The 12,330-nt window shown below is 46.9% G+C and overlaps 1 protein-coding gene across 2 annotated transcripts in view; it reads left to right on the forward strand.

Annotated features, from left to right (window-relative positions):
- Positions 1-12,330, forward strand: part of LOC147701481 (carnitine O-palmitoyltransferase 1, liver isoform-like) — a 459,588-nt gene that overhangs the window by 29,262 nt on the left and 417,996 nt on the right. For both annotated transcript variants that reach the window (XM_086930153.1, XM_086930154.1), the window contains exon 3: positions 11,103-11,240. In XM_086930153.1, the coding sequence (XP_086786279.1) occupies positions 11,103-11,240 (138 nt within the window). The remainder of the gene's footprint in view (positions 1-11,102; positions 11,241-12,330) is intronic.

Raw genomic sequence — 12,330 nt, forward strand, 5'->3', positions numbered from 1 at the left:
CAGAACAGTCTCTGGGAATGTTCATGAAAGTCAATACCAATGCTGGGCGACGGTACGCCATAAACTCTTGGACCTCTCACCACCTCGCCTCGGCCAACATGATGTCCATCCACTGTTCAGCCCACCAACCAGGGTTCCCAGTGCCAGGCAGGGACAGCACTGGGCAGGCAAAATCCAGGGGGGGCGACCCACCCAACCCCCCAGGGCAACAACATTTTAACAAGACAGTACCTCATATCAGAGTTCACTCGGGCCGTGGTTCGGAGAGGGCGGTTTCCGGTATCACCGGGGGAGCAGAGTGTACCTCCAGCAAGGTTTCCTGCAAGGTATCCGGGACCAGGATCTCGCCAGGTGCAGTGGCCTCAGGTGACTCCGAAGCGGCCCCCGCCGTCGATGGTCTCACGTGGAGCGCCCCATCCTCGCCCACGGTAATCCGGGACTCGGGTGAACCCCGGGATCCAGACCTGCGTCTCCCTCTGCCTCGCCGGCGCCTCGGGGGCCGGGTCCCCCAGGTCTCGCGGGGGCCACCCCGCTCTCCAGGAGGTAGGTCGTCTCCCCGTATCTCGAGCCACTCCCACACTTCCGCCGGGGACTCAAAGAAGTGAGCGCGCCCTTGGGAGAGCACCTTGAGTTTGGCCGGGTAAAGGAGCATGTATTGCAGCTTCATGTTCCGAAGTTTCTGCTTGACTCCCAGGTAGGACTTCCGTTGCTCCTGCACCTGCGGAGTATAGTCGGGGTAGATGGAGACACGACTATTTTCAATGGTGATGGACTCCATTTCTCTCGCGGCCCGTAGGATACAATCCCGATCCTTATAATTTAGAATCTTTGCAATGATGGCTCTAGGTGATTCGCCCGGGCGTGGAGGGGGAACCAGGGCCCTGTGTGCCCTCTCAATAACAAAGACACTGGACAGTCCGGTCGGGCATAGCTGGGTACGGATCCACGTCTCCAAGAAGCGTTCAGCGTTTCCCGCCTCAAGGCGCTCCGGCACGCCTAGGACCCTGATGTTGCTCCGGCGGGCCCTGCCTTCCGCATCTTCCGCTCTCCGCTCCAGAGCACGGGTAGTGGACGTCAGGTGCGCGACCGATTTCTGCAGGGAGGCCACTTCAGTTTGCAATTGTGTGATGTTGCCTTCCGCATCTGAGACCTTGTCCGCCACGTTACGGAGGTCCGTCCGGAGGAGATTCACATCGATCGACACAGTCTCGATCTGCCTCTCCAAGGCAGAATGGGAGCCCTGGATTGCCTTCAGGATCTCCGCCCGGGAGGGTTCATGCGGTCCATCGCCCCCTTCGTCCGGTCCCGTCTGCCGCGTGATCCTCTGCGATGGCAGTCTTGGGGTGGTATACTGCACGATGGTGTTGGGTTGGGAGGATTTCGCAGTCTTATCCTTGCGGTTTGTCATCCTGGCGGGCAGACCGGGAGCCCCCTCGAGGCGCCTCAGCTAGGACTCGCCCGGTCCCACCGGGTAGGCACAGATCCCAGCAGCAGAGCTAGGGCGGAAGGACCGGTGTAGAGGACAAATCAGCAGGGCGTACCAGGCAAATCCGGCCCAAGTGACGACCCCCACCACTAGCCAAGGGAGAGCGCAGCAACCAGTATGCAAGATGCACTCACCGAGCTGGGCGGGAGGACCTCCAATAGTCCGGGTAAAAGCAGCCTACCGCCAGCCTGCGCACCTCGGGCGAGCCCCCTCCAGTTCCAGGGGTAACACTGCGATTTTCAAGCCCCTCGGGGCAGCACAGTCCGAGTTCCGCTGCCACACAGGGGGGGGGCGTTCCGGCAGACGGGGAAAATAGCACGCGTCCCCCAGGAGTCGACACTGCAGGACGCCACTAGTCACAGCGCCAGTTCCACGTGGGATGGTCTCCGCAGCACCCCGCAGCAGGGACGGAGGCCGCAATCCCCACAGCTACAGGGAAACCACAGGGGACAGGCCGCCCGGCTCCCAGTGCAGAGGCGGGCCGTGGCGTAAGCAGGTCCGGCGATTACACCGCCTCAGTCCCCGAGAGGTCGCGCAGAGCCCCAGGCACCAGCGGAAACACCCACCTCGAGCCGCACTCCGCAGCCGGGAGCTCCGGTGTAGGATCGGGTCGGTGGGGGGAGGGGCCAGCACCTCAACCCCCTGCACAGGTCAGCGGGAGTCACCGGACCCCAGCTCAGCCCTCCACTGGCCTCTCAGGACGTCCACCACAGGTCACCGACCATCAGGAGGTCCGCCGTGCACTCGAGCGCCTCCCCAGCCGGGAGACTTCCTCAGCAAGCGGGCCGCACGCACCGCTACTCCCTCGCGCAGGCCCAGTCCTCGGTCTCGCGTGCAGACAGGCGGAGCTCACCGAGCGCCGCGGTGTTCTCCGGCGGCTTCAACGGGGCATCAGAGGCTCTCCTGGCGACGTGGTGGTCCCAGACGGGACGAGAAAGGATCCGGACCGTCAGCACCCCTATGGGGGGTCCAGCAAGGATCTATTTAGCAGGATATAAAGGGTCCTCGGACGGAGCTGGTGAAGCTCACGTCCTGACGGCCATGCTGCTTGGCCACGCCCCCCATGGAAATAATTATTTTAACAGGATCAAAACAAATCAAGACACTACACCTGGTGATGCACAACTACTAAATATTTACTAAATCCCTATTTCCACACATCATTCTTTGAGTGGAACATACTTTTGTCAGTAACACTTTTGTATGTCTGTGCAAATTTAGTGCACATTTCAATGAAAAATGTGCTTTCTATACATGACCGTGCGCTATCGCATGGTGCTTTAATTACATAAAAATCTGTCTCGTACTCATTAAAGTTAAGTAGATTTGTAAAAGTTTGTCAATGTAACAACTGGACTTTGGTTCGTTTGAGAAGCACTGCTTTAGGAAATTAATTTCTCTCATGCTTTCCTTGCAGACATTGTTATCAGGTAGGATTCTGCTTCTTCCATCATAAGTGATAACTGTGGATTGATGGCATATGACAATAAAAAGAAGATGGTTAATCAAAGAGGAGTGGTGCCACTATAACGTCCTTCCTATCTGGAAAAACTTTGAAGTTTCCTCTCATGGCATGCTTCATTATGGAGTCCAAATCCATCTAGCCCACGAGCCATGAAAGGAAACTCCAGTGGATGAGAGTCCATTTAAACTCTTAAGGTTTTTCAGGTTAGGAAGGACGTTATAGTGGCACCACTACCCTTTGGTTAACCCTGTTTGATATTTGAAAGTTAAGTGGTCTCACTCCTCTTATTTTTCACTTCCCTTTTTGGTTATTTTAATACGGAGGCCCATCAAACCCACAACAGGTGATGGGAGGAACACTTGCAGTTTGTCTAAACACTGGCATCGCTCAGCCATTTGAGCTGGACTGTTCCAATGAGGAGCAGGGTAAATGCTTATTTGCATATAACTAGGTCCAAACTGAGGTGGCATGGTGACAATGGGTTGGGATGCTACACCAAGCGATTGCTAGTGGTTAGACAAAATGCAAGCATTCCTCCTGTCACCGTTTGTGTGTTTGAAATAAAGAGGACCTCGCAACCTTTCGTCCTTCATTTCCACAAAAGTCTATGTCGAACATTTCAGAACACATCACTACCTTACTGCAGGAGATTAAAAACACCATCTCTTTGGCACCATGCAATTGGTACTAGATGACAAATTGTCTCGGTTTGTACTATAGAGACTTCATTGTCTCAAGAGAAATGTGAGAAAGGGAGTTCAGTCTGAGCTTATTTCTTTTCATGGAATTTTTCCACATGTTGAGTTTGGCCCAAACTCTGGGGGCCTTGTAGCTGTAAAATTGGATAGCAGTGTAATTTTAAGGTCCAAACCTCCATATTGCCTCAAGGAAGGGCCATTGTCAATACCTAAAGTTAGTTATTTATGATCATTATTAAAAATAAAAGTGCCACTCATCTAGGCCTAACCCCTGAAAGTGTTTACAAAGGTACTTTTCCGAGTTGACGTCATAGCATCGGCTGCAGGATGTTAATTGATACTAGTTAGAGGCTGATCTCAAGAAGAATCCTTTTAGTCTAGGTCTGTTTTGAACAACCACACTCTCTATAAGTGACAATAAGCCCTGGCTAATTCTTTGTCACATTGCTTAGGGCGATGGTAAGCACCTCAGTGTGTATGCACCCATACCGCTAACCTTCCCCTCTAATCAGTGTTAACTCTAAGGCAGGCAGTCATCCTTCTGCAAGATCTGCCTGGCAATTCCAGAGACTTTCCTGATTAACAACAACTTATGTTCTTATAGTACTTACTGCAAGCTTCAAAATGAGTTCAGACACTAGTGGACTGAAAGTCTGGGCTACTCACAGGATTTCTACTTGTGGCGCCTCCTTCACAGATCATTTCTTAACAGGCTTTTGAAAGTGCGGTTGAAAAATAGAGAATGCCTACATTTACAAACATGTTGTGTGGTCTGCTCAAGACTTTTCCCTACAGGTCAGAATCCCAGATCTCAAGACAATGTTTGTAGAGTGAAATTCCTTTCTTCCTCACCTCAAAGGGAAATTTGTATACAAATGAACAACACAGTCACTGTTGTCTGTTTGAACATTCAGGGAAGGACCAAATCTTAAGCTGTTTTCTTGCTTATAGTCCAACTGTAGGCTAGTCCTCTCTGTGCATTCCAATCCGAAGAAAAGTGTAATATGGAAGTGGATACACTGAATAGGGTTTACCTTGCTGCTTATTAATTGCATCCCAAGTGAAATATGGCACATATGTAGGAAAGGTAGAACTTGGAGCTTTCCTCTGGTAGTCTTTGCCACAGAGAAGAATTCTCAGAATCTCCATTTTGCCTTATGCCTAAAAGCCAAAGGATCTCATGGGGGTACTCTTATTCTAGGTTGGTAAAACAAAGTGTTTATTCCTTTACTGTCACACTTCTGATACATTAAAGTCCCCGGAGTTTCTTGAACCCCAGCAACTGTTACATGATCCTGATAGCCTGAACAGTGTTCGCCTGTTTTCGAATCTGTTTTTGACAGCATTTGAGCCTATCAAAAGCATTTTATAGATTGCGTGATACTTTCTCCGTATATAATGTGACTCTAGAGAAGTATTTCCCTTTAAATAACCAGCTCCTTAGTTGGGCCTTAACTTGACATAGCTTCTTTTAAGAACAAGTCTTGCAAACATTTAGCTTTGTAGAACAGTTACTTGCTGGATTGGAAGACTGCGTTTCTATGCACAACCTCCTTTCCCAGAGCGATCAGAGGGCACTAATTAAAGTAAACACAAGGAGATGATGGAGCGAGTGCTGAAACTTTTCAGACACTGCCCTCCCTCCCACTCCCCCGTCACAGATCTGGGTTGAAACCATCATTTTTCTTTAGCTCAATTAGCCACCCCAGTTCAGACCCATCCATATGCAAATCAGTATTGACCCTGTGCCTCATGGGAACAGTCCAGCCCGAACTGCCAAGCCAGGCCTTCCCAGACGTGGGTCTAAACTGGGGTGGCCTGGTGAGCAAAAGAATGATGGATTTAACCCAAATCTGTTGACTGGGGGTGAATGTTTGATTTGGTCTACTTTCCGTCCATCATCTGTTTGTCTTTTACGTTCTCACCCTAAGTGTGCCGTGTATGCCCAGGCGTGGATCCCGGCCTCACCGTGCCACTGGATTCAAGCTAATCAATAAACAAGGAGGGCCCCCCTGAGAAAGCGGATAAAGGGCAAACTTGCAGGGGAATGGAGACTTTATAAATAAGGAAGAAAAGAGTGCCCTTAACAAATAATAGAGGCCCACAAAGGGTTCTGTCTTACCAAAAAGTGCAGTGCCAGACTCACCCCGACAAGCAGCAAATCAAACTGTCAGAAACCAATTCATTATAAAACAAACGTCATTCTTTTATTTTTTCATTTTTTTAAAGTTATAAATATATGATCTTTAGTCACAATGGACATAATAGCACCAAAATTACAATATACAAGAGACAGTTCAAAAGGCGGTTGTAACATTCACTTTTACCCACTCAGTTTTACACACCCATTCGTTCCACCAAACATTCAAAGAAAAAACTCCTATCTCTCCATACATACACCGATTCTTTAATACACTCATACTCATACATTCAACATTCATCATCAACAAAATATATAACAGTTGCCAGATATTAAATGATGCACTAGGTCCCGAGGTAGTCACTCCGCAGACCGCCGGAGGACTTGAGAAGGAAATAGCAAGACCAACTTTAGGCGCGTTTTGGTACTCCACCGATATACAGGCCACACCTTCATCAGGGCACACAGCGTAAATGAACAAAACAGGTGCACAACCGCTAACCATCTGCATTAAATAAAATTTCTTTTGCACAGACCGATTACATTTTAACATATTTCATATCCACATACAGTCAATATCAAATCTCAAGTCATGACAATATATTTCTGTTGAACCTCAAGGAGGCTAAAGGTGAGCTTGGCATTGCATCAAGTAATCACATTTATACGTAATATATTTCTAGAACCCAAATTAAGCGAAAGTAGATAGATAAGCTCATTTTCACTATTTACACAAAAAGACAGTCACAGTGCAAGACAAAGACTTAAAACAGCCTCACTTTTCATTTAAAAATTAGCCTAACCGCATCCCTACACAGGGCAGACACGTTCTAGGTGGTGGCATTAAATATATCCCAGAAAGGCACCGACTTGCGATCATAAAAATAGGAACAGCTGTACCCCAAAGAGGGGAAAAGACTCTTCTTTACCAGTTAGGCCAGCAGCCCATCTCAGGAGCGGAGTGCCAGAAAAGGGTAGGATAAGCTGCCAGAAAGCAATTTCTCCCGAGGGCAATTACTCTTGTAGACCAGAATACGATAGCCCTCCAAATTATTTCGCTCACACGGGGTAAGATACCTAAAAGCAAGGAATACCAAAATATAAGCACCAACCCTCGGTAGTCACACCAGGATTCATTCAGAGAAGTATTACTTTGAGACTCGATATTAGCGATACTTACCCCGTGGGACCAATATATATATGCGTCCACCAGAACAAGGAGTCCAGTAAGCCAAGCACCTGGGCCGAGACAAAGTCAGTCGCATTCAGAGTGGAAATGAAGAGGGATGCAAATCGTTACGTCCGAGGATGCAAGTCAGTTAAGATCTAATGACAAGAAAAGAAAAGGGTATGTGCATTTCAGCAACGTTCAGTTTAGTTTCAGATCAGCGTGTAGTGGCGCAGACGAGGCAAAGCACCTGAACACAACTGAAGAGGACATTCAAGAATTAAAACAGCCTCAGGGCACGGGCAATTACCTGTCAAACTCGAAGTTTTCACAATCCGAGCGACACATGGATAGTTCAATAAGTATTCAGGAGCCTGTAGTGCTGAATGTATGTATGTATGTATGTATGTATGTATGTATTGGCATTTATATAGCGCACTACTTACCCGTAGGGTCCCAAGGCGCTTCGACCGCTGCGAAACCCTTCCTGGCTTCCCTGAGAGATGGTCCCTTAATGGGTATCTCCAGGGTGAGACCAGGCATCCCCGGCGGTCTGGTGGGGCCGTTAGTGAAGATGAGGCAAGCTAATGCCCAGAGTTGCCGAGTGTGATCGCTGATCAGAGTGGGCACCGAGGCGAGAGAATTATCGAGTCCGCTGACCCTGGTCCAGAAACCTGCCGCGCCGGGAATCTAACCCTGGTCCCGGGCCGTCCTCTGCTCTCGGGTCTGCCGCCTCTAACCAGTGAGCCACATAAACAGACACAGAACGCCATCTAATTAGAAACGGGTATTTCCATATTTCGGACACTAACCGTTATCATAAACAACGTCTGCATGGGAGATTAAGTCTACTTTCTGCCAAATGAACTAAACTTGTCAATAGACAGTGAAGAACTCTGGTTTATGATCCTGAATCGGTTTTTAATGTTAATGCATAATTAATCATATGGAGGCACTCTCATCGTTCACAATCCGGAATATACATCCCTGCTCGGGGTTGTAACTAGAGTCTACAGAGAAATGAAATACATAAGATGTTTCTCCGTCTCTCTCCGGTAAAAGACCCAATTCAGCGCCCAATAGTTAGACTCCGTGCAAGGGGAAAGGCGCGATCACAAGATCACAGCCGTAATAAATATATCGCTGTCTCAGACGGAAATAAAGATAGAGACACTCTCGGAAAGCAAACGTTAGCAAAGCAATTCCGCTACTTCGGCGCTGAAGGCAACCACGTTTAAGCCTACCTCGCATAAGCATAGATTCTCCACAGATCTTCGAATCTTCGTCGCAGCGGTCGGGAAACAAGACGTCAGGCTGAAAAACGCCAAACAGTAACGCCTCCTCGTAATCACGGTATTTAAACCTCCCGCAGGTCACGGGCGGGCCAATCAGCAGCACCTAATAGTGCCGCGGCAAGATTTAAAGGGTGACATGGCATCAAACGAGCAGGATCGCAGGACGTCATTGAATAGAATGAACAAAACCGGGAAAAAATTAAAAGGGGAATGAAATATATGAGCCTCTCGGGGTATCAAGACCCACCGTCCCAAAAGGTTTTCAATCCTAAAAGAGTAATAATAGAGCCACCCGAAGTTGGTGGGTCGCTATCATCGCAAAAATACCAGCGTCCGCCTGACAAAGATTTGAACAGATAAAGGTCAGAAAGGCAATTAATTTCTTTTTCTTTTTTTGGGGCCACAAGTGCCCGATACCCAATGGGGCACAGATGGTTAAAGAGCCCACATAGCTAGAAATAAACTGGGGTTTCTGACTGCAGTCCAACAAGGACCAGGCGGGTGGCACAAAGGTCCTTGAAAACATATAAGTTGCATAAAAAAAAGAGAAAAAATCATATTAAAGCATTTTCCCGGGGGCATATTTCATTCAACCCCTTATTGACAGAGTTGAGCAAAAAAATCCCCAAAACCTCTTTTCTTTCGCAGCGTAGTCGGATCCTTGCCCGGTACCGCTCGCATCTTCTCCAAGATAGACCATTTCACCTCGGTGCCTTTACGAAGATCCGCACATTAGACATTTGTAGCTTTAGACGTTATGCTTGTGAGCAATACTCTGTTACTCTCTTGTCAATCTTCTTGAAAAGATTCAGCATCAGCTGCAAAGTTCTACCTAATCTTGTGCTTGGATCCTAATTCAGCATATATTCACTTTGCCTTCCTTTTATAACACCCTTTCATGTTTCTAGTTGCGAAATCATCTTCCCATCCAGTTGAGAAGCTGGGAGAGCAGGAGGAAAGAAGAAATATTTACCACAATGTAATTCCATTACTTTTCGTGATCTTTGCACTCCCTCTTTTGTACTTCGTGTTAGGCCTGGGTGGTGTACTTCCCTCCGTTCACGGAGTTTTCTGCACTCCGCGGAGCTCGCGCAGTGCAGAAAATTCCACTTCGCGATGTGCAGCGCAGTGTTTTCCCCGCTCGCGAGTGCAAGCTGTCGCTCCTGTAGAATTTCCACCCGAGTGGCAGGAATACAAGCACAAACTGCAGTTCGCAATGCACTCCGCCACTCGCGAACTTCCCTGATTTTTTTGTAATTTCACGGAGTAACGTGTAGCAAAACTCAGTGAACTACGCTCAGGCCTACTTCGTGTGTGTTTTGCTCTAACTTTGCCTGCAGGAAAGAAACATAATGGAATTGGGCTGAGACGGTTCGTGATTTAGACGTAGGGGGACCAAACTGTATTTTAAGAGGGAATGGAGTCTCTGATACATTTTAAAAGGGGATAGAATGTTTTGATCATCCTGTGGCGCAGGCAATTCCCACCCCTTGTAACTAATGGAAAGGAATGAGAGGCAAATACTGTTCAAGATTGCTCCCAGGATGCCCAACTGTATTTTTTTGGAACCTCAAAAAATTGCACACAAATTCCAACTTGTTTTTCATGAAATGCGCTTCAATCATAGTAGTGCCTGGTAGCAAACTCCTGCCATTGATCTCTAAGCTAGGGTTCCAGGCAAGTCCCAAAAATGTGCATGTGCTAATAATTAGTCTGCTACTGAGGAGGTTCCAGAATTTCCTGGCTTGACACTTGCAAATAGGAAAAAAATAATCTGTGTAAAAGTTTGAAAGTTACCAATGCTGCATATCTATAGTTGTAGGATGTATTTTCCTCCTGCTAGGACATACTCTCTAAATTCCTATGCAACACAGTCTCTCTACTTGTACTACGAGTTGAATATCATTGCTGTGAAAATTAACTTTACTAGCTCCAACAGAGCCTGGCATTCTGTATGGCCTCTGTCCCAAGAGGGCTGTGACCACAAACAAGGCTTCCTGGTGGCCTTATGTAATTTTTGAAAGTGCTATGCATTCTGGGTATTTGACCACAACAACGTGCCTCATGTGATGTCTGGTTTTACATTTATATATATTTGGGAGTAAAATTCTCAACATGAAAAGTACGGTTGGCTAAAAAAAACGTAGAATGCTGAATAGGTGTGTCCATTGCTGTATTGTTACAGGTAAGTAACTGTTCAATTACCCCACACTTTTATTTCTGAGGCAGTGAGTTTGTCGAACATCCTTACTCAGAGAACATTGCAGTCGTAAAGCAAATAATGCAGGGTTAAGTGATCTGTACATTAATTATACATCCTTCTCCTGCTAAAAAATGTACAGTACTTCTGCATGAGGGTCTTCACTGAATAAAATAATCAGGTTTTGTGATACATAGGTATATGGCTAGATCCCATGTCCTCAGTCCTGACCCCAACCTTCCCTAATAGTCCTGGCTAGACACCACATCCAGCTCTGATGCAGATCAATCTTTACCGAGGCCTCTTGCTTTTCGAGTGCTGTAACCCACAAACCACTATATCGGCACACTTCAGTCATGATCTACATTTCCCTTGCATACCTGCTCTGGGAGTCACAGTCATTCTGTTGTTTCTTAGTCCTGCCTTGCAGCTCACTTAGGTCCACTCGCCGCGTTATGGATACAAATTCAAAATAGTCCATCTACGCTGACCCTCAGAATGAATGCGTTTGATAGTAAGTATTTGCCATCATGATCTTTGTAACATTGTCGTCATAATATGTCCTGGTACTGGAATAGCCTTTGTTTCTTGCTGGATAGCAGAGTGGCGTGCTCTGGGTGTAACTTGATGGGAATCTTTTTGTCCAACAGTACTTGGAGTCCGTCAAGCCTCTGATGGATGATGAGCAGTTCAAAAGGATGACTGGCTTGGCAAAGGACTTTGAGGTGAACCTAGCTCCACGGCTGCAGTGGTACCTGAGGCTCAAGTCTTGGTGGGCGTCTAACTACGTAAGAGGAATCATTTCAGACTAAACTTTCTTTTGTGTATGCTTCCACTCTTTATTCAGCTCTCAAAATAATGGATGCTCCTTCACGCTATCTCATGCCGTGACGTTTCTCTCATGTTCGAGTTGATACATATCGTCTTTGATTGTGTGAGAGCCGTTTATTGTCTTTCATGCTTGGCAGCTGTGCCATACTACCATTTTCTCTTTAGCACATTGTTGTGTTTTTTCGACTCATATGAGTGGGTGTAAAGAGACAGTGTTAATTAGCAAGACTAGACACTCAGTTACTCGATCTCGACTTTCTCTGCTGTCGGGTTTCCTGTATGGGATTGCAGAAACCCAGTGCTTTTTTGAACTACCAAAGTGGCTATGAAAATGTTAACAATTAATTTGGAAACGTTGTCTTCTATAAATTAATTAAAATACAATGTTTTTTCTCGATCGGTGAATTGTTCCTTGCTTTTTTTTTTAATCAGCACATTTTAAAAACATTTTAGGGCGGTGACCTGAAGCAAGCAAAGGATTAGGGGCCAATGGCCGTTCCAGTAAGCTATGTGACCCTAAAAGGATCCTGACCCTAAACCTTGAGTAGAAAACGAAATTGTGAATATAGAATGGCAATGAAAAATAATCAACATTATTGAGGTACCCACCCAACATCTACACGATGCAGCAGGTATCAAAACATTTGCCTGAGACCATGATCAGTGTCTCCCATTGTCACTGAAATTGCTTCTGTTATGGCAGTTCAGACCCTCTGCCCTCTTCATCTGCATAATTGTTTCCAGTGCAGCCACAATCTGGATGGCAGCATTTTGATAGCTGCGGCGTTATCATTTGTATGGTCACCACTTCTGTTGGATACTTCTAAATGCAGATTTCTCACCTTGTGAGATCTCCAGATGTGTCACAATGAATTCAGCAATTCTTGCAGTAGCACCTGCGCATCAGCAGGTGGAATCATCGGCCTCCTTCACAGCTTCATTCCACTTCCAAACACGAGACAGTGGAACCACATTTATGCACCACCCCTGCACTTTCAGATTTTTCGCAACCCGCCATGCTGATCAGGAGTTTGAGTGCTTCTTAAT

Source organism: Lissotriton vulgaris, chromosome 7, assembly GCF_964263255.1.
Source record: "Lissotriton vulgaris chromosome 7, aLisVul1.2, whole genome shotgun sequence".
Taxonomy (NCBI): domain Eukaryota; kingdom Metazoa; phylum Chordata; class Amphibia; order Caudata; family Salamandridae; genus Lissotriton; species Lissotriton vulgaris.